The sequence below is a fragment of the Ctenocephalides felis genome, unplaced genomic scaffold (assembly GCF_003426905.1).
Source record: "Ctenocephalides felis isolate EL2017-DRISC unplaced genomic scaffold, ASM342690v1 CF-g0.4_SCAFFOLD_00845, whole genome shotgun sequence".
NCBI lineage: Eukaryota > Metazoa > Arthropoda > Insecta > Siphonaptera > Pulicidae > Ctenocephalides > Ctenocephalides felis.
The window spans coordinates 19098499-19121160 of record NW_020536999.1 but is presented as its reverse complement, the minus strand read 5'-3'; the positions used below and the strand labels follow the sequence as shown (position 1 = coordinate 19121160).

The 22662-nt window shown below is 29.2% G+C and overlaps 5 protein-coding genes across 7 annotated transcripts in view; 2 read left to right on the top strand and 3 right to left on the bottom strand.

Moving 5' to 3' along the window:
• The window catches only part of LOC113363326, an 81016-nt gene extending 74848 nt beyond the window's left edge, over positions 1-6168 (bottom strand). Inside the window, exon 1 of one of the 2 annotated variants that reach the window (XM_026605821.1) lies at positions 6064-6168. The gene's annotated coding sequence lies outside the window, so the exon portion shown is untranslated. The remainder of the gene's footprint in view (positions 1-6063) is intronic. The other variant, XM_026605820.1, reaches the window with a different exon arrangement.
• Positions 6169-8582: 2414 nt separating this feature from the next.
• On the bottom strand, positions 8583-14889 carry LOC113363357 (actin-binding protein IPP-like). Of its 2 annotated transcripts, XM_026605850.1 has the most exons (11): positions 14813-14889; positions 14321-14741; positions 14110-14250; positions 13909-14001; positions 13641-13820; positions 13402-13565; positions 13162-13297; positions 9636-9763; positions 9375-9518; positions 9099-9258; positions 8719-8949 (listed from the first exon to the last, which is right to left on the bottom strand). In XM_026605850.1, the coding sequence occupies exons 2-11, from the start codon at positions 14726-14728 to the stop codon at positions 8719-8721; spliced, it is 1785 nt and encodes a 594-aa protein (XP_026461635.1). In that variant the 5' UTR covers positions 14729-14741; positions 14813-14889. The 2 variants fall into 2 exon arrangements, with proteins under 2 accessions (XP_026461634.1, XP_026461635.1); XM_026605849.1 differs by having other exon boundaries at positions 8583-8949; positions 14321-14820.
• Positions 14890-15603: 714 nt separating this feature from the next.
• LOC113379926 (ankyrin repeat domain-containing protein 6-like) lies at positions 15604-16599 on the top strand. Its single transcript, XM_026619565.1, has 4 exons — positions 15604-15625; positions 15806-16030; positions 16222-16502; positions 16558-16599. The coding sequence occupies exons 1-4, from the start codon at positions 15604-15606 to the stop codon at positions 16597-16599; spliced, it is 570 nt and encodes a 189-aa protein (XP_026475350.1).
• Positions 16600-17595: 996 nt separating this feature from the next.
• On the bottom strand, positions 17596-20457 carry LOC113372994 (nucleolar protein 56). Its single transcript, XM_026613334.1, has 7 exons — positions 20294-20457; positions 19764-19968; positions 19466-19633; positions 19190-19388; positions 18839-19102; positions 18270-18595; positions 17596-17973 (listed from the first exon to the last, which is right to left on the bottom strand). The coding sequence occupies exons 1-7, from the start codon at positions 20294-20296 to the stop codon at positions 17627-17629; spliced, it is 1512 nt and encodes a 503-aa protein (XP_026469119.1). The 5' UTR covers positions 20297-20457; the 3' UTR covers positions 17596-17626.
• Positions 20458-20706: 249 nt separating this feature from the next.
• LOC113364043 (serine/threonine-protein kinase NLK-like) overlaps positions 20707-22662 on the top strand; it is a 67004-nt gene continuing 65048 nt past the window's right edge. The window contains 1 exon segment of the mRNA XM_026606503.1: positions 20707-21420. Coding sequence (XP_026462288.1) covers positions 21230-21420 — 191 coding nt within the window. The 5' untranslated portion in view covers positions 20707-21229.

Here is a 22662-nt window from a genome sequence, read left to right as displayed (position 1 = left end):
CGAAGTAAAGATGAAGTCGAGCATAGCGCAAAAGAAAACCAAGTAAAAAAATATTGATACTTTCAATTTATAGCAAAATTAAATATTTACACATACATGATTCACAGGTAGCAATAGAATTCATGTCAAATCCTAACAACGCAATGCAGTGTCTTAATTTGGCAGAAAAATTTTTGGGAAAAGTAGAAGTTCTGGAAAATACTGACACTGCTTTGGAAGTCCAAATGAAAATTATGCCAAAGGGATTGATGGACCAAGTTTCCAGTGGAGTTCAGGAAAAATGGTTACCTGCATCTTGGGCACTTATGTTACCGATGTTGTGCGCTTGCGCCACTTGTTGTATAGGTACAAAATAATTAGTATAAATTATTTGCATTTAAGATATAAATAATTTAAAAATAGAAAAACCAGCATCAATAGATAATATAATAGTATAGAACTTTCGCTAATAAACACATTCATTAAATATTATAAAATTAAAATTATATAAGTTATTTATTTTATACTATTAGGAAGAAGTTGGTTAATGCATTTCCAATCAAGGGTTGCAAAGGTATTAGAACGTCTTCACCCCGATCAAATTTTGAATCTCGGAAAGCGTAGACCACTGGTATGAAATATAAATTTTCAGTATAATTTCTTTTCAATGTGCCATTTAATGATTTAAGAATAACAAAAAATACTCATTTATTATTAGAAAATTAATATTATTGTCTACCTATTAATCACTAAAAATATAGATTGCTCTCAACATTAAGTATTTAATATTTAATTCTAAATCAATAGTATAATTTTTAAACAAATGAAATTCCAATATATAATTGTCATTTAGATACTTCGCCGAGTATCAGAATGCAGACGTCTTTTAAAAGCTTCGGCTAAATCAAAATCGCATCATTTGGAGCAAGATCATGGTAAAAATGCTCAATACAGAAAAGCCTTAGGTCAGCTTCAAGACAAATCTTTAAAAACCAACAATCCTGTACAAAAATCTAAACAAGATCAAACCCCTAAATATTCTAAAGTTCTGAAATCTGAACCGAAAGGAAAGAAAAAGGCCAAAGTGGCAAAGGAACCTGAAAATATTATTTCGAAAGAAAGTCCAGTAAAAGTACAAGTTGAAAATAAACTTGAGGTTATCCATTCTGAGGATACAAAAATTTTGGAAGAACCGGTAAGTAAACATGATTATAGTAAAATTAGCTAATTCTCAAAATATTTTATAAAGTATATGTTTTCTTAAACGTTAAAGAATTATTTCCAAAATATAGGAATAAATTAGAGAAAACGGACAAAAATTTAAGAAATTAAGGTTAATCGACTCTTAGCAAAAACATAAAAATACAATCAAAGCCATAAGCCAAATTGTTTTGAACATATGTGTTAATTTATGGCATTAGTTGTTTACATTAGTGTACGTCAACTAGTTTCATTCATTTTGGGTCAAAATGGTTTTAGTAATTTAATTTGCAAATATATGAAAGAAATGAGGAAATAGATTCCTAATTCAAGTATTCAATAATTTTGTATTTGATTTAAATATATAAATAATTCATTTTTTTATTTATCAGTCTATTATTTTACTAACATTTTCATTAATTGTAAAGGTCCAAGTTCCTCAATCCACTCCAATCAAAAATGAAAACCAACAACCTGACCAAGAAGAATCAATATCAAGTGAAAATTCTGCAAATATTAGTCAAGATTCTAGCAGCTTTGTAGAACAAGAAGATGAGGAAGAACCACCTTCAGTTGAAAAATTGCGAAATCTTTTTATGTCTTTAACCAGCAAATACGAAAGACTCTGGGACAACGACAGACGTGCAGGTTACCCTGGATTTATAGATAAACCTGATACTCCGTTAGGTAATTATAAGAAAGTCACCTCAGATAAAAATTCGACCAAAGAATGGTGAATTTAAACACTGAATGCACTCAGTTTCTTTTTATTGCACAATTCCTTTAATTTCAATCTTAGTAGATGATTCTAATATTTAGTTAATGTGTGTATATTATGATAAATTCATATTAGTTTTGTAATACTTCAGGTTCATGCAGAGAGACACAACTCCAAGTTTTGCGATCAATGGAAAGACAATACTTAAACCAAATGAGAAATCATTGGGCTACCATAGAACCAACATTACTCAAGCTATCCCCAAGCAGGTAAATATTTAAATTTTTTTAGCATTATTTTTTAAAGTTGAGTAATTATTTCATATCTATATATTTTTTCAGATATAATTTAGAATCAAAAAGACTCTTCCGTGTGATATCCGAGCATAAAGTAAGAAATGCAAGCCTTGAAATTAACGAGGAACCAAAATCTCGTTGGAATCATGTTGAAACTTATTTGAAAACCGAAGACATTATTAATATGGCACCAGCAGGTACATATTTTAACAATAAACAAGGCGGACGCAAAATGCAATACGCTTAAAAGCTAAGGACCAAAATTTCAACCTGATCATATGAAGTCCTGGTCGCCGAATTTTAACATACATTTATTTTATATTACATATTTAGATACCTAAACTTCCATGTCTTATGCCTTTAATTTGTAAATATATAATACATAGTAAATATATTTATTTGTATTTTGATACTTCTAGTGTTTTATTGCTAATTTGATTAGAATTAATAATCATATGAAATAAAACTATATATGTATCAATTAATATTTCACAAAATGAATATAAATACTATTGTAGGTATAAGCATACAATTTTTAACCCGTGCATTAAATAAATTTAAATAGAAATCGTTTACTGAAAGCAATAAATCCAGGACTTCATTGTTCTAGCTGATATAGAATATTTATAAAAAAATATAAAAATCGAACTTATATTTTTTTAAGCTTTTAAAGGGGTTGTTCGGTTTTTGTTTTTATTTTTTTCAATTTTGAGATTTTTCGATATTATGAAAGCTAAAAATCTTATAATTACTTTAAAAAAAAATCATCCCAATATCTATTTTTTTGACGAAGTTATCTTCTATATATATAAAAATAAGTCGGGTTTTCCTTCCTGACGAAATAACTCCAGAACGCATGAACCGATTTCGGCAATTTTGCATTCGTTGGAAAGGTCTCGGGCTCCGCAAGGTTTATAGCTAAGAAAATTAGATGTGCATGGCATCGTGCCTGAATACAAGCTGCTGGAACTTCACGCACCGTAATTAAAAATTCGAGTAATAAAAATAATCAATAACTGTTTTAAATAATTTCAAATAGATTATCTTCTATATATATAAAAATAAGCCGGGTTTTCCTTCCTGACGAAATAACTCCAGAACGCACGAACCGATTTCGACAATTTTGCATTCGTTGGAAAGGTCTCGGGCTCCGCAAGGTTTATAGCTAAGAAAATTAGTTGTGCATGGCATCGTGCCCTAATGCAAATTGCTGGAACTTCACGCACCGTAATTAAAAATTCGAGTAATGACATTAGTGAGAATTATCAGAATTATGCTTGGTTAAGTCAACGAGCAATGATATACACGCCCTGAATTTCCCATTCAATCAAAGATTGCTGGCGATTTGGTGACATACCAATGATTCTGACTGGTCTTCTGTTTGACTTCAAACGATTGCAATTTCCAGTTCGCCTTGCGTTCGCAATAACATGTCGCAAGGCCAATCGCTTAGTGTTTGCGGGATAAATTTCAAATAGATTATTTATAAAATCATTGTTTTTCGCATGGGCAGTTATACGTTGCCTGTTCACGAGTTGGAAAACCATCCGCTTTGTTTGTGTTAACGTCAGAACAAAAAACAAAAAATGTGGTTTACCAAAGAGCACTGCAATGAAACGAATAATTTGCGGATTCACTTTCATTTACTTAGAGAAGTTCAACTAAAAAACACTTCATTTTTGTAATCAAAATAAATTCGTTACTGTTGTATAATAAAATCAAATTGTTCCTTTTAAAATATAAAACAAACAAAAAATTTCTTCATCTTTCTCACGAAACCTTCTGGTGGCGAAACGGAGTTCGTCGGGTTTGCTAGTAATTATATATATCTCTATTTGTATGATCCTCAGAAACCGTTTTTTTTTCATCTTTTTAGCAGCTATTGTATGCCAGCTGCTCTCTTTTTATTATAATACCTCATGCACGTGACCTTTTTAATGTTTCAGAATTCTTTGAACACCATGGTGTATTTAGTACATTAAATGGTGTATTTAGTACATTATATTAAAAACTTTAAATACGTTTTTCTCAAATTGACTTTTTTCAATGCGGTGCCACAAATTAAAAAAAAACTACATCGACTTGCATTTTTTTTTAATTTGTTCACCACTGCAATACCTAGTCCCCCTACCTCAAACAATTTCATAACATTACGCAAAAAAATTTTGCGAAGCTTCTTGTCCCCAAAAAAAGGCCCTTTTTAACACTTTTTTTTTTAAATAGCTGCCATTTTTTCCTTTCTTGCTTTTTTTCTTTCATTTTGGTAGTGGGACTGGATTCAAACTTTTTCTCCAACGTATTTTTTTTTTGTTTCAGGCGATGCGCAACAGATTTATCTGTGGCACCGCAAAAGAGATCGATTTTGCAATGCCCACTTTGGCGCACCCTGGTTAAAAAATGACGGCGAAAAAAAAATAATAAAAAAATTCTTAATATTCTATGATCTTGTAATTTTTGTTTGAATAAAACTGCATGTCTCTATGATAAATACATTTCGAGAAGAACAAAAACAAATACCTTGCATTTTTTGTAACAAAAAAACGAACAACCCCCTTAAGACATTTTACTCAATTTATAGCCTTCAGAGGCACAAATAACATAAATGTCATGAATTATATACCTTTGATATAAAAATATTTGAATTTTTTTATTGTTTATTCACTATTCAGGTCTTAGCTTTGTTTGTCACGCCGATAAATTAAAAAGCTTTTTGGTAAATGCTGGCGGAAAATTGGGCAAAATGGATTTTGGACAAGTAAAAGGTGGAAGCAATCTTATAGCTATGAAATGTATGCCGTTTTTAACGGATTGCAAAATTTGGACAACACTAAAACTTAAACCAGTAAGTTTTAAGAAGTGATTATGTAGAAAATCGATTTATGATATTCTGTAATGCTAATTTTTAGCTAAGATGTGAATATCTTCTTCCATCACGATTCATACAATTGTCGGATTACGAAGCGCTTTATATAACACCATTGTGTGAGTACAATCTTGAAGAATATATTCATGTAATTAACGGAGGAGAATCTAAATTTGGAACGGAGGTAAATATGAACTTTATTATCTGTGTTTTTGACCGAGGGTACAACTATTTAAATTAAATAATTTATTTGTAATCTTTCATCAAACACCAACGGGCATAAAAATTAAAAATCCATTAAGGGGTTGGTGTATTTTTTACATTTACTTTGTGCATGGGAGGCTCGAGGTTTCCCTACCAGTATCATAAAGTTATAGACATAAACTTTATAGTACTATAAAAATATACGTTCAAGACATATAGCATTTATCATTTAGTATGACATTGAATTAAAAGTCTTTTTTATCGTTTATTCCAGGTGCTCATCAAACAAATGGTGATGGGATTACATGCTCTACACCAACACGATCCAATCATAATTCATGGGAACTTAAAACCGAGTAATGTTTTGATTGATTCAAAGGGATGTTTACGTTTAGCAGAGTTCGGATTACACGAGGTAAAATTAATAGTCATTCAATGAGAATTTCCGTGAATTTATTTTATCTCGCACAATTAATAATAATAAACTAATTGTTTTTATTTTAGGGCCTAGTCTGTACACGATACCTGCTAAATTTTCGGTGTTATGGTTTGCACGAGAAAATTTGCGGTTATATAAAAAATATTACCAAATTCTTTGCACAACTCAAGCTGATATACAAGTAAGAATATAATAGAAAAATTACGTATTGATTAAGCAAAATGTCTGTTTTGTCAAATTTTTATTGCACTTTTCAAGGAAAGTACTGTGCTCGCCATTTTGAACTTTTGACATAACGAATTTATTAAGACATAGTTTTTCTTATGTAAACTAAAGATAAAATTGTTAATTTTTGTTAACTTACTTATTTGCTATTCCTCTTGTTTCAGTTAAATTATAACTTTAGCACAGCATTTAATATTAACACAACTAAACTAATTAAACTGTTTAGAACTAAACTCACTGACATTTGAGTATGTACTGAATCGTATTCAAAAAAATACAATGACATAATTTTAGTGTTGCCAACATTATGCTTATTTATCTATGGTTGCCAATTCCTGTTTCATTACCAACCATAAAAAGTTATGTACTTTCTGGACTTTAAATTTAAATTAACAATTCAATTATTTTTATATATATTTATTAATTACATATGTCTAAACTAAAATTTTAATCTAGACTCTCGGCATGTTGATGTATTTTTTATCAAGTGGTGGCCTGCACCCATTTGGAAACGACTTAGAACAAATAGAGACGTCCATTGCAAATGGGATTCCTCGTGTACAAACGACTTGCTGTGATTTTAAAGATTTGGTACTATGGACATTACATTCAAACCCTTTTGATAGGCCAACGACAACGGAAATTTTAAAGTAAGTCAGTTTTTTCACCAGCTAATGCTACTAAAATATTAGAAACGTATAAACACAGAATATATTATAGGCACGTTTATTTCTGGGATCCAAACAGACGTTGGACCTTCTTGATGATGTGCTTAAGTCTACCCATACAGCAGGAAGGAAGAGAAATTTTGCTTCAAAATTTTCACGACGAAATTGCATTCTTAGCGAATAAATTTGAAGTTCGTGGAGATTGGTATTCGATAGTTAAAAGAGATTTTGCAAAGGTATGGAAATATAACTGCATTAAAATTTCCCAACTAAGACCTAATCCTGAATGTATCAATATATTATTTAATATGTGTGATTTATATATTTTAGTTGCCAGAGCTTAACTGTGACCAATGGTGCCCAATTAGTTTAATAAAATTTATTGGCATGTGTATGAAATCCAATCCGAATGATTTGCAGATTCGTGATTATTTTCTAACAACATTTCCTGCACTACCACTCGCTATGAATCGGTTAGTTCAAGCAACAAAATGGGTTAAAGATAAACCTTTTTCAAAATTTCTGGAAAAATATTAAAATGTTATTAACATTTTATTACTAGTAAATTTAATTGTGATGTATTTACTTTTACTTTTTTAATATAAAGTATGGCTAACTGTTGTTTTTTCATTAATTGTATAACTGATTTTTAACCAATTCAATATTGGTATTGTTTTTCAAAATAATAGTGTTTTTCCTAAATTATTCTAATCTAATATTCAATACAACTCAATTAGATTCAGCATTTTTTATTTATTACATAAACGTTTTCATATAACATATGCATTAGATTCTTTATAAGTAATCACATCTTACAATAATTAAAAACTTATATCATATATATTGAGTAAAGCATGAACATAATATGCATTAATATTAAAACAAATAAAAATTTCAAAACTCATTTCACTCAAATCATTCCATTCACATCAAAATTCATATTAGCATTTTCGTTTAATTTACAATAACTGATTTATACAATTTTCATTATCTATTAATTATCAATATTTACATAAAATTTACACATCCAAGCATGTGATGAATAAAATATAACTTTTATTAAAATATAAAATATAACTTTTTTTAAAAACTATACTATAATTATAATATTGGAAATTTCATTTAATTTGAAAATAATCTGAAATGGGAAACTTGCATGAAATTAAAATAAAAAATTAATCTTAAAAATGATGTTAATCTATTTGTTAATAGATCATGAAAGATTCCCATTGCAGACCAAATTTAACATTAATAATTATTATTAACTTAAGTAATAAAGTAATATATTATATATTGCATATAAACATGTTTAATATTAGTATAAATGTCTTACATTTGTAATAGTCATTCTTTGGCATTAAGATTAAGAAATGCATTTAATTTTCACTAGCTTCACAACAAAAGGTTTCATTTTTTTTAATGTTTAAGCACATGTCATATGTAATTGTATCTATAATTATTAAAATTTTATTTCAAAGAATGAAGGTAAATTTATCTTTATAGAAGATAATAAAAGGATTTGAATGTTTTCAAATTTGTGGATTGACAACAATATTTTTTTAAAAAAAAAGTTGATTGATGGAATATACCTATCCCACTTAATTCTAACTTATTGCATTCACCTGAATTACTATTAAATTAATAACTGGGTGTGTCATAATTATTTATCACATATAAATTTGGACAAGAATTAAAGCTGATTTCTAATACTACATCAATTATATATTAAGAATTGTGATGTCAATAAATGAAATTTATAAAACTCTACTTAAATTCTGCTTTCCTAGAATATTTTTTTTGGAAATATTATATCACTTCCAAGTCTATATTACAAATTAATACATGCTTTTTAAATTATAAAAATAATATTTAAATTTAATTTTAATTTCAAGTTCTTTTGTTAAATATAAAATTGAATTATATATATGAACTATATATTCAAAATATTAAAAAGAACAGATCTAATCTCAAAAAAATAGTAATGGTCAAGTACAGTATATTTATCGATCTTTTCTCTTAAGCAGTAAATGTAAATACAACAAAACTTCACTTTAATATTCAAATATATTTAAAGCTGCAGCTGAAAAATAATATCTTCACTCGCCTCTACATACTTACAGTTAATCTCACAATACTACAGCACCGGCTTCAGATCTACTTTCTGGTAAATCTGGACATGCAGTCCATTGATTTGTGAGAGGGTTATAAGCTTCCATGCATGTAATAGTGATTTGTGCTCGATAAAAATTAACTTCAATTGTTTGATCACCACCAGCAACATATAACAAACCATTAGCTGATGCTACTGCTGGACTAGCACGGCAAACACACATAGGAGCTATGTTCGTCCAGGTCCCCTGTAAATAATATAAAACATAATCAGGCAAGCACAATAGATGATTTTAGAACTTTGAAAACTTGGAAATTGTGGCCAGGCATTATTTATTTTCTAAATCTTTAAAATATTGTTCATTGCTAATTATGTAAATAATTACTAAAATGTTACCTTATCAAAATCATATTTTTCTACTGTTCGAAGTACTTCTGAATGACTTCCATTACCTCCCACAACATAAAGACATCTATCTAGAACAGCTACGCCCATTTGGGACCTTGCTTTTGACATTGAAGGAAGCTTATTCCATTCACCAGTAATTGGATTAAAACTGTAATGTAATCATAAATAAGAAATAAATCCTCAATAAGTACTTAATTTTTCATTACAATAACACTTGCTTGTATACAAACAAGAAATAGATATTTATAGAAGATAGATAAGTACCTGATCAAATCAGGTAAATGCCTTCTTGAGTTTGTACTACCTCCAACAATATAAATTAAGCCCTCAAATGTAACTACTCCCATTGAAAATCTAGGTTCTGGCATATCACCACATAAATGCCAAACATCAGTGTAAGGATCATATCTGAAAATATTGAAAAAAGTTCATGATCAAAAAATATATTTTTTTATATATGTTAATTCAATATTTTGCTTTTCTTATTCAATATTCTCATATAAACTATTCAAATGATTTTCTTACCTTTCAATAGATCCTCCTATATCTTCACCAATCCATCCCCCGATTGCCCATAGAGAATTGTTTAAAGCACATAAACCAAATTCGCATCTTGGAATGACCATTGGAGCCATATGGGACCATGTTTCTGTCTGAAATGAACAGGCATATTTAATTATATATATATATATATATATATATATATATATATATATATCTTATATATCTTATATATAAAATTCTTCTGTAACAATGTAAGTTTCATATTTCCTCCTAAACTATAATTCGGATTTTCATGAATCTTCCTGAAGTTTGTTCGGGAATTTTTTTTAGAATGTTTTGATTCATAGAAATATAGTTAGATTGTAGAAATAAATAGAAAAAAATACAAAAAACCGCTTATCATTGTTTGACCTTTAAAATATTTAAGGCATGGTTTGACATTAAAAACAAATGACAACTGTCATTTGCCAAACATTTCTATTCACTTATAGGCGGTTAAAGCAATATTAAAATATAATAAATTTATGATTAAAAATAAAGAAAATGTAATCACTACATCATTATTGTCGAAAAGCAGCTGAGATGTGCCAAAAATTAAATTAATATAAAATGCAAATAATATAACATGCGATTGACGCGCACGGCGAATCGTGTTCTCAATGTGCGCGTGGTTGGCTTTTGCTTGCAATAATTTTGTTTGCGCACTTTGCGAACAGATTCGTCGTACGAATTCGTGTAAAGGAGTTCGTTCCATCCGAGCCAATCTGACAGTCCGGAACTGTCCGCGCATGCGCAGAACACTTTTTTCTGTTCCATCCAAAATTTCGGAATCCAAACTGTTGCGGATTGTCAGTAATGCGTTCCATCAAGTCCGATGAGTTTGAAACTGTCATTTTTGTGTTTGTACCCGGCACAAACAAAAACTCCGCAATTTAATACGATTAAAATATAATGTTATTTAATCTCAAATAGAACATTAAAAATTTTAATGAATTTACAGGAGTCCAAATATTGTAGAATATTAGATTAAAAGCGACATAACGATATATAACTGGGAAATATTAAAAAGCAAATTCATTGATATAATTAAGTTATATTTTATTAGAATATGTCTAATATATACATATAAATATATTAATTGTTTAATATGAACAAAACAGCACATAGATTTTTTTAACAAATTTTGTTAAAAGAATCTGAGTGCTGTTTTGTTCATATTAAACAATTAATATTCGTTCCACTCATATCATAAAATTCTATATAAATATATATATATATATATATATATATACATATATATATATATATATATATATATTTATGTATTAAAATAATAATTATTATTATTATCGAGTGAGCACCGAGTTCGAACGCGTTGGATGTATCCAAACCAAACCATTGCCAACTGCCATAAAAAAATCAGAAAGAGTTTGGTCTAGTTTGAAACAGTTTCGGACTGTCAGATTGGCTCGGATGGAACGAACTCAAGGAGACTAGCCATAAGTGATTGCGCTCAAAAATATTCAATTTTCGGTTGTATTGTCTTACTATACTAAGTCACAATACAAAATTATTACTTATTCAAAAAATTATTTAGAAGTTTCATTGTGTCAAAAATTCATATGGTTGGCATTTTGTACGGAATATTTACTCAATGGAGCGCTTTGGGTCTAAACTTTTTTTTACTGTTTTCCAATTCGTTTTGAATTTTGGAATTAGGCTCATCTTACTCTCAAGTTCAAAAGTGAAAACAATTTAAATTCCTTTGCACTACCCGGGGGGATGCCATTTCGTTTCAGTAGTGTAATAACGTTGGGTATCGATAAAAGAACTAATTATAAGAGAAAAATGTTTAATAATGTTTTTCAAAAAAGCAAATACTGTTCAATTTACTGGCTACTGAAAATTTGTTTCTTTTTTGCGTTTTTCATCGTTTTTTGCTAATATTTTCAAAAATATACATTTTAACGAAAATTATGTAATGAGCAAAATTATATCAATAAAAATCTTAATAAATCGCTATTTTACAATGTTCTAGGAACAATATTAAGTTTAATAGTTCTCCAAATAAGCTTTAAAAAAAGTACTTCTGCGTGTAAAATGAGTGAGCTATCATGCAATTAAAAGACACATACAACTTTTTTTTTCATATAAATCAAATAGTTTATGAGTGCCATTTCCACCAAAATTAAACATAATCGTTTTTCATCTAGAATTAACTTGGTTTGACAGATCTTGATGGATTCTAGAAAATACCATAACATTAATAGAAATTTTCAAAAAACTCACGATTTCATAAAAAAATCCATTTAAAAAAAAAACAATTTCTCATTTAATGAGAATTATAATATAATATCTCTGAAAGAATACGTATAGAAGTATATATATGAAAATTCAAGATATTTTTCAGACTAATTATTGCTTTTTATTATTTTTTTGTTACACAAATATTGATAGAGTTCTAATTGTTTAAAGAGTGCGCGGCTGTCCAACCGGAGTGTCTTTCGAGCCCTTTAACCCTTTGTCGTTTCAAAATAAGAGAAGTTACGGTAAAATTTGTGATAGAGAAAGTTGTAGCACATTTAATCACCTTTAAAATAGTATATTTCAAGTTATGATAAAATCAGAATTAAAAGAGTTATAATCCAATTAATGCGGGGGTGGTGACGAAATGCAAATTGTTTTCACTTCTGAACTTTAGATTAAGATTAGCTAGGCATACGCTTTTTTCCTCTCCATTTACTGCAATAATTTTGTTGATAATAGGTTGAATAGAGCACATGTGAACAAAATTTGACAAATTAATTCACTTCAAATATGAACTTAAGTAATAATGTATATTGAATTATTAGTGTGAAAAATGCAATTTAGATATTAAAATACTAAAAGCCAGTTAAAATATGGTACGAAATTATATAAATTGTAGGCAACATTATTGAAGCAATTGTTTTGGATAGAAAAATCCAAGGTGATATTGTACCTTGACCGCATGCTACATATTAATTCTTTCTGAATTTGTTATACTTTTTAAAAGATTTTAATTTTCAACACGTGTATCTATGCTATGACAATAAATACATGGTGATAAATTTGGAAAATCAATGTTTTAGCCGTGAATAAACAAGAAATCATTCATTTAAACATTTAAACATCCACATCTACAGGTATGTCTAAAAATATTGTATAACCCTTAAATTCAATAAAATAAATTGAGCTATTGGAAATAAATTTGTTCTATAAATCGCAGTGTATAATTTTTAATATATAATTTCATTGAACATATTTTAATATTTGTTAAAGGGATAATTAAAGTGTTAACTGTGGGAATTGAGAATAATCATTTTATTTGAAACTGTACTACATTTAACATCACTCTACATTTAACGGTATAAATATTAGTATAGAATATTAAAAAAAAAACGTAGAGGTGGGTACAGGACAACGTCTGTCGGGTCATCTAGTATATATATATATATATATATATATATATATATAATATTATGTTAGGTAAAATTTCTAAATTTGATATTATGTAATAAATTTTTACCTGAGTATCATAAACTTCCCCATTAGCTAAAATCTGTGAGCCAAGCTCACCACCTACAACATAAATATAATTTCTTAAGGATGCTACGCCCGGTAAAATTCTGCCAACAGTCATGGATGGCGATTCTAACCATTGTCTGAAAATTATATTAGAAAGTTAAATTATTTAGTAACACATATTTTGGTACTCATCAAAAACTCAATTTAATTGTTAATTAATGTAATGTTTAATTATAGTTACCCTCTAAAAGTATCAAATTTGGCTACAGAGTCAAATATTGCATCTGTATTTTTATGCCATCCACTTGTTGTTTCCCTTTTTGATCCGCCAATTATATAAATATGTTTTTTAGCACATTTACGTGGAGCTGCATTCAATGTTACAAACAGACCTTTTTGAGAAACCTATGATAAGGTTTTTAGATAAGTTACACAATTTCAACTACAAAACAATAAAATTATAAAATAAAGATATTTTACCAAGTCCTTCACTATAGATCTTAGTGCAACTTTTAAGGAATCATCTCTGCATTCATCTAGAGTTCTTTGTAATAACTGTATAGGCATCAAAGCAATTCGAACATGTCTTAAAACTTCAAAAACATGTCGTCTTCTTCTGGGAACATCATATGATACCCAACGAATTGCTGCTTCAAACACCTGAAAAAAATATTATTTTATTAAAATTATTATTTGCTTCTTGTTAGTACAAAGATGGTACAAAGTTATTAAGTAATTTGAAACTCACTTGATATTCACTATCTACACGAATTAGTTCCGAAGATAATAATCTAGTCAGTAAATTCAAGGGTAAATCTAGAAGCTCATCTTCTTTACAGACCTGTAATAAATTTATAAATTAAAAATTAAATTAAACTATTTGACCATTATATATATATATATATATATATATATATATATATATATCAAAATACTTCATTTATCATACTTGAGGAAAGTTTGTATTAACATAGTCATTAGCGTAGCGAACAAGATCTGTGCAATGATGAGCTTCAGCAAATCTTAAAATACCCAATGCGTTGCTTGGATGTATTTCTAATTGTAAAAAATCTGTACAACCTTGAACAACCTGCAATAATGTAATTTTGAATATAGTGGGACTGCTAGATTTTTTAAACAAATAGAAATTTAACAAATACCTCTTGCAACTGTAACATATCGGCTGCTGACAACAATTCTTGTACATTGCTTTGTGATATTTCTACTCTGCCTGTATAAATGAAATCGATTAACAAATTCAAGATATCGGGATCTAATGTATGCAATGTGACTAAATCCTTTTGTTCTTCACTCATTCCTGGACGAAACATAGCTTCAAAATAAGCACTACTAGCTGATAAAACTGCTTTGTGTGCATTAAATATTGTTCCTCCTGCTCTCAATTGAATGTCACAAAACCTTGAATCATTTCTGAGATTATTTAGGTTCATTAAAAGTTTTTGGGCATGTTGAGTGCTCGTATATGGCTTTCTCTCAGCCGCGGGCGTGGGAGGCGGAGCGCCTGGACAATTCTCTGGATAAACTTTACAAGTCTTTAATGGAGGCATTATTAAAAAAAAACTACAAAATAATCATTCAGAATTATGGTATCACAAAATCAGACACAATATTGTTTTAAACATATTACGCACTATTTATAAACAGGATATCATATTTTTTTAGTTTAAAGTTCAAACAACTTATGTCAAACTAGACCACTCCCATAAATAACTTTTCTATTTAAAATTAAATTACTTATCAATAAATTGCCAAATAAAAATAATAAGATTTAAACAAATAATAAGTTATTTCATATTTATTAAATATTTATGCTTGTGTTAAAAGATCTTTATCATTCCTTGAGAAAAAAACGTCAAAACTACTGTCAATATGTCATACTGCACTAATAGCCAACAACTCCAGGTTTGCATATATCGTTGTGTTAATTTTATTTTTAAATATGATATCAGGGAAATGTGGTACACACAGTTTTAAAGAATTAATCTGTTTTAATAAAATTAAATGACGAATTTAATTCAATTATGGAATTTATTACTTAATTAAATTAACAAACTGTAGTTTAACTTCAGAGTATTTTTGACGAACTGTCAAATCAATTATCTGTTTAGCATTTACTTTTGGGATTTGGACTCAAGAATATAATATTGTTAAACCTGGCTAAATCTTATTTATCCTCCTAATAATAAAAATACTAAAAAACTATTCGTTTTTTTATGAATCGATATATATTTCGGTTTTTTAAATATCAATATTTTTGTCAATAAACTGTCAATGCCATAACCTTCCATGTTGCATGTCGTGTTTTTCTTAATGTTTTATTTACAAACAATATATTTCAACTGTGATTTAAATTATCAAATTCTAGGGATATTGGTTAAGCAAAATTTTATTATTATATGTGATTCTACTTAATTATAATAGAATGCTAGCTGCAACATTCTTAGGTAAACTGACTTTAAGTAATTCATGCAAAATATAAAGACAATATATTACCTTATTTAAATGTAAATTTTAAAATTTACTCAATTATCAGTTATTCAAATTTGTAATTTTTATAAGGACACAAACAATTTACTTTTTATTTGTAGTATTTAATTTTTCTGCATAATACACAACATTTGTAGGTGATATTGAAAAATTAAAATTTCTGGACAGAGAGGGAAAACGGCCTGATATCGCAGATAATCATGGATGGACCCCACTGCATCATTCTGTGGCAAAGGCCTATGTTGATTGTGTGAACTTTTTTCTTGCTCCAAAGTTTTCAGAGTATAATCTCACACAGTTAAAAACACATGAAGGAGAAACCGCTCTTTTTATAGCTTGTTCCGTTGCAATTGAAAGTTTAGGTATTTGAAAATGCACATGAGATAAGATACAATATAATATTAATAGTAAGCTAAAAAGAAATTTTCAAATCACTAAAAAGAGGCTGTTAACACTACACAATTAGTTTGAGTTTTAGCAAATACATATCACAATTATCCTTTTATATCATGAAATTTTCATCCTTGAACTATTCTCTTTCAATTTAATTTAGATATAGTGCACCTGCTACTCAATGCAGATCCAGATTGTATTGATATATCAAATAATGAGTTAGAAACACCTTTGCACAACCTCTGCAACAAACAAAAACATGTATATGTTGAATTATTAGTAAATGCTGGATCAGATCTAGATGTTCAAGATTATGCAGGAGATACTCCATTACATATTGCTGCTATGAATGCAGATTATAAATGTCTTGAAATTTTGTTATTTGCTGGTGCTGATGCATCTTTAACAAATGATAGTAAATATACTCCTTTACATCTTGCTGTTATGAGCAAATGCAAAAATTGCATCAAATTGATATTACAATTTATTTGTGCAGAAGATATTAACAGACAGAGTATATATGGTACAACCGCTTTAATGATTGCTGCACAGCACGATAATAAAAAAATAGTACAAATGCTTTTATTAAAAGGAGCTAATCCACATATACCAGATCATGATGGCAGACTTCCACTACACTTTGCTAATGCTGCTCTAGAACCATTGTTAAATAGTATGGACGTAAACTCAATTTTAACATTGAGTTACCAAAAGTTTAACTTTAATTGTGATATAAAAAACACTAGACTTTTTGAAAAGCGACCAGAAATATTTGCATTGTTTGCGGTTGATTATTTATGGCAATTTTGGACTGCAGATAAAAATCATTGTATATTAATTATTCAGGTGTTGCTATCACACCTATCATTAAATTATGATTTTCAATATAGTAATTTGCCTAAATTCAATCTATATCATCCAACAGATTTTGTCAAGCTTTTAGAAATTGCCGAGATGTTTGGTGTTTATGGACAAGATATTAGCATTTTGTGGCATGATATCAATATTATCAATCCACACTCCATATGTATAGAAGTAGAAATTCCTATAGAAATTTGGGCTTTACGAGCATTATCTACAGTAAGCCCACTTTATTCACCTTATTATATATTGAAGAGAAATAAAGGTAAAAAATGGAATAAACTTTCACTACCAGAAACTTGGGAATTAGAATTTGTTGACGACACATTGACACCGAAATTTTTCAGTCTCAAACATTTATCACGGTGTGTTATCAGAAGACTTTTTTGCAATTTAGGCTTTGTGTCCTATAATAAATTTCAACAAAAACTAAAAGAACTCGATTTACCAACTTGTCTATCTTTATATATTCAATATATGGAAGGCATCAATAAATGATAACATTGTATTAGTTTAGATTTATATTGAATTGAAATAAAATACAAAATTCTAACAATATTTAAGCATTGATATATTGAACAATAAATATTGTTTCCTAAATACAAAACCGTCATGTAATTAAAACATGGATAAAATATTACTTTTAATGAAATATTTTTTTATAAACTTTAAATTAAAATTACTCTTGCAACAAAATTAAAGCCTTACTCTTGGTTCTTATCCTTCTTTTTCTTCTTCTTCTTTTTAGGTTCTTCTGTGTCACCATTTTCTAATGTTTCGTCAGCATCACCATTATTATCCCCATTTTCATGAACAACTTCTTCAGATTCTTCATGTTTACGCTTCTCTTTTTTTGCTTTTTTCTTCTTCTTTTTCTCAGAAACTGAAAGATCAGCTTCAGCTTCAGCTTCAGGAATTTGTTGGGCTGCTAATTCAATAGCTTCTTTCATAACATCAATGTTCTTAGCAGGAACATCACCAGATTCATAAAACTTCAATCTATCTTCAACTTGCTGCCTAAGCTTTTCCCCAAAAACACTACATAGATTCTCTGTAAAAAATACAGTGAATCAAAGACCTATATTGAATATTGAACCAAGTGATAAATGAAAAATTATCAATGTTGCAGAAATTATCCGGTCTAAGCCAAAAAAAGCAAGTACCAATAATTTTTAATTTCTAGTCATTGATGTAGCAGGGTTATCACACTTGTAAAATAAAAACATTGTACAAGCTCTAGACTCTGCTATAAACAACAAAATTTAGCAAAAGATATTTGTTGAAATATATTAAACAGAATTTTTGAATAAATACTTTACATAAGTTGCATAGCAAAAAATTAGGTACCTGAGAAACAGTCAATTCTTGATGCAATAGTACACTTGTTAGCTAAGTATCTCGATATCCTTCCCTTATTTTTCATACCAGCTCTGCCTATGAATGTAGAATGAAATAGCAGACCATACTTTGGAGTATTACCCCTGGTCTTCAAAGCACGGAATAAAGCTTTCTCAGCACCCAAAATTTGGACTGTGGAGGCAGGATATTTAGCTAGATTTGTTAAACTTCCTGCATGAGCTATAAGCCTTGCGCCCACTTGATCACCAATTAAAGTAGCCAAATTTGGTGCCACACCTACCATTTTGGAATGTAAGTAATTGGCCAACTGCTTCCTGTTTAATATTAAATTGAGTCAATATGCTATAATTAAATTAGTAATTCAACATAATGAAATGTAATGAAAGTGTTCCAGAAATTTATTAAAATCAGAACAAATTAATAAAATTTGTACAATTATTGAAATTTCTGTTTAATAATTTTGCAGAAATTCTACACTTGAAAAACTAGTACAAACATTTTGCAAGCTCTAGTTTCTGCAAATAATGTACTATAAAAATTTTATATGTAGAATATACCTGTAATCAGATAATCTAACTACTCTGCCTGCAAACATTTCTATATTCATCAAATCAACAACACTGATGTCCATTCCCATTGATGACTTAGATGCATCAATTATTGCTTGAGCTTTAGCTGAATCCATGACTATTTCTTCCAGAGCTTCTAAACTATCTTGTGTTAAAGTCTTACGATCTTTAATTACTTGTGTAACTTTAGCAAACATGTAGTTATCAGGAACAATTTTGACCAACTCTGGGAAATGGTAAGAATACCATTCGCTGTAAAATTTCAATGTATTATTTCGCTGTAATTTTATATTAATAAGCGTAATGCTGTTTCTTATATATATTCAAATAAAATCTCACCGTATTCTCATGGAAAATGTATTAACATCTTTATCAAGTTGATCCAATAATGCTATTGATTGGATAATCATGTTATCCACACGATTAACATTAAATTTAACTTTGGCCCTGGAGTAACTATGACCTAAACCAAGTTGAGCTACACCTGCAGACTTTTCTGTGAATCCTTTTACCAAGTTTGGAAAATGAAAACGAATACCTGCAACAAAATATTGTATTTAATAGTAATACTAAGGCTAAATCTTATATACAAGATTCTAAAAGCAAATTTATTACCTCTTATGATTTCAGGTACTGGTCCAATGTGATTACATTGTATGCTAAGTGCTTCAGTAATTGCAGCGCCTAGTTTTGCATCTGCAACACCCAACGTCAATTTTTCTTTCTTCCCAGGTTTTGGTAAAGTAGTATCCAAAAATAATAATAAATCTTTTGGTACTATACCTGATGAAATAATAGGATAATTAATGTCATATCTCTCCAGATTTTGTATCAAATATTAACTATAAATTGCATTAAAAATACAACGAAGCATAGTTGATATTTCATTTTTATATAAAATAACGTCACAAACCTTCTGAAATACTATTGATATTTTCTAAAGCGCTAACTGCTGTCTTGAATGGAGAAAACCCGACCAGCTTCACAATAGCATTGAATCTTGATAAATCAGTAACTGAGGCCTCTACTTGAGGAAGAAGCATCGAAATTTCTTCAAATTCGCTCACACGAAACAGAGCAAACCCTGCTGCATGCTCATAAAGCACGTATAGCAAAGACTGAAAAATGTAATTTATGGATATAGTGCCATTTATGGATATATATATATATATATATATATATATATAATATGTAATCTATACTATAAAACATAAATTAATTTTATATAATAAAAAATGCAAAACTTAGAATTAAGATAGTAAAGCCTACTAAAGGTTATGGAGGTTAGGTTAGAACACGTGTGAAAAAAAACTTTTAAATTCAATTGTTATGCATTATAAGTAGGTTTCTAAATACTTTTTCAAAGAAATTACATTAATATAACATTTTACCAATAACCCAAGAATAATAGCATGTTTTTAAATAACTAAATATTTTACAAACCATGTTTAATAGCACAGATCTTCCCTTAATGAACAACTGATTGGGAGTTCAAGACTAAATAAAATCCAAATAGTTTGTTTTTATTCACATTTCTCAACAAATTCAGAACTCTCAATATCCGGCAAATATTATTATATTTCTTATAAAACGCATATTTATTTAGATTTTCTCATTCTAATGAAGACTAATGAAGTCGTTCTTTCCACGCGCTTTCATAGATGCATAGATATAAGAAGAGTAGATGCTTAATACAAAGAAAGTTATTATTAGTGTGGCTATCTGTTAGCTTCAGTTGAAACTCAGTTTGTCAACCTCTGACAGTTGGTAGTCTATTTCTGGATTTGCTCTATGTTCCAAGTTCGGGTGCGTTTCGCTCGGAGTTCTCACAACTACAAGCATCGTAACAAAGGCCAGTACACCACAGATATCCTTGAAGGCAAGCGGACCATTATACGCCCGTATCTTCACAAATAACAATAAAAGAATAAGGACCTGAAAAAAGATAGTTTCATTCCGATAAATCCTTTGTCTTCTTCCTGTAACGTAACTGTATAAAAGAGAGATTGACTTTCATTAATATAAATGCTCTATAAATGGTGATTCAAGTGTCAAAGTGCATAACAGTGTATTAAAATATCAAAAAAATCAATTAAGTTACCTTTAAAACCTGTATCAGTTTGCTGGATGTTATGTGGTGTATGTAATAAATTCATTGAAAATATAAAACAAATCAAGTTTGACGTGTGAAGTGATTCGGAAAGGGTCGATACCCAAAATAAAAAAGCAACCTAAAAGTTTATTTTTTGATTATATTTTTTATTTATCTCATTTACATTAAATTGCTTCTGAAGTAACTTTTAAAAGTATAATTTGTGCTCACAATACAAGAAATCTATGGATTAATCATAAATCCCGAGGGGGCACTTTTGTTCTAAAATGGCTGCCGTTGGGGCTCAATCTAGGCACTCGCGTGTCTCGATGAGTGTTTCTATGTCCCTAGTCCAAGGAGGAGCCGCCCCACAAGGGGCTATCCTGTCTGCAGCAGCCCCCTATTACCAGACCCCCGCAATACCTCAAGATGTACAGCCCGACAGGCCCATCGGCTACGGAGCCTTCGGAGTAGTCTGGTAAGATAATTGAATTAATTAGTAGGATCTAATTTGTTTTAGTGCAGGGATATATGAGTAGAAACATATATGACGAAAGCTGAAGGGGTTATTTCGAGTAAGACTTGGAGGTACTATATTGTTAAAATAATGGTCATAATATGAAAAAATATTAGTTGCATGATTACAAATATATTCAAATGACTATTTTTGATTCAGGGATTAAACAAGCAAAATTCAATAATCTTATTTACTACTAAGTAAGAGATTTGCAGAACAGTTGTTCATTTTGGTTTTCCATGGTTCTTGGTTTAAAATAGTACTACAACGATAAAGTTTTTATGAAATTGGCCAACTACCTATTTCATAAATCACCTTGATACTATATCTCATTTTGATGATTGTTTACTTTCCATAACTTATATGTATATCCTTGTCTTGTAAGTAATTTCAGCAAAATGCACTTGAAACTCATAAATGAGTTTGTAGACCCGAAAAACCTCTAAAGTTATGTTAATTTTCATGAAAATAAATCTTCTACATTTTGCCAACACTAGTTTTGGCACTATATTTGATGTCCTGAAAGGACACTATTACTATTTAATTAATTAATAAGTAAACAAGGCGTCGTGTGTCACGCCCAAGTGTATAATCAATTTTTATGAGGTATAAATATCAATCCATATATATTATACCACGTTTTGTATTCAAAGTCAAAGGGACTGAAGAAAATTTTTAACCAATAATTAATTATACGTGAATTTAGCTACCACTGTTGTGTAGTAATCACCAAAAAAATAATACTATTTCAATTACTCCAGTCAATAGAGCGTTTGAGGTCTGAATTTTTTTTCCTGTGCTCCAATTTGCATGAAATTTTGGAATTAGGCTTATCTTACCCTCATAGGCTGTGCTTGATCTCTTAACATTGCGTCTATTTTCTATATATGACCTAATTCTTTTCCTATAAATTCATATTTCTGGTCGCAATATCCGTTGAAATTATTTCGCTATACATATTTGTTCTTTACATTTTTCTGGTAATTTTTGTTCTGCTGAAGAACGTTATCACCATGACAAAGTTCCGTTTCCACAATTTTATTACTTAGTCCATGGATATGTTCGAGTTTTTTCACTTTCAATTTGTCCCAATTCATAGTAGAATTATTTCCGTGTAATGTTTTCGCACGTTCTCAATTTCAAAACTGTTTCAATTGAGTCATTAAAATGAGGGTAATTTGGCACGATAATATTCAAACTTGT

Excerpts from the sequence above, each read along its gene's own strand:
- LOC113363357 (XM_026605850.1), bottom strand. The coding sequence starts at position 14,728 with ATGCCTCCATTAAAGACTTGTAAAGTTTATCCAGAGAATTGTCCAGGC. Across the intron at positions 9,764-13,161 it reads GGGAAGTTTATGATACTCAG|ACAGAAACATGGTCCCATAT; the intron begins GTAAAAATTTAT and ends TGTTCATTTCAG. Across the intron at positions 9,259-9,374 it reads CATTTACCTGATTTGATCAG|TTTTAATCCAATTACTGGTG; the intron begins GTACTTATCTAT and ends ATTACATTACAG.
- LOC113379926 (XM_026619565.1), top strand. The coding sequence starts at position 15,604 with ATGCTAGCTGCAACATTCTTAG. Across the intron at positions 16,031-16,221 it reads CGTTGCAATTGAAAGTTTAG|ATATAGTGCACCTGCTACTC; the intron begins GTATTTGAAAAT and ends AATTTAATTTAG. Across the intron at positions 16,503-16,557 it reads ATACTCCTTTACATCTTGCT|AAGATATTAACAGACAGAGT; the intron begins GTTATGAGCAAA and ends TTATTTGTGCAG.
- LOC113372994 (XM_026613334.1), bottom strand. Across the intron at positions 18,596-18,838 it reads GTTAGATTATCTGATTACAG|GAAGCAGTTGGCCAATTACT; the intron begins GTATATTCTACA and ends AATATTAAACAG. Across the intron at positions 17,974-18,269 it reads AAGAATTGACTGTTTCTCAG|AGAATCTATGTAGTGTTTTT; the intron begins GTACCTAATTTT and ends TATTTTTTACAG.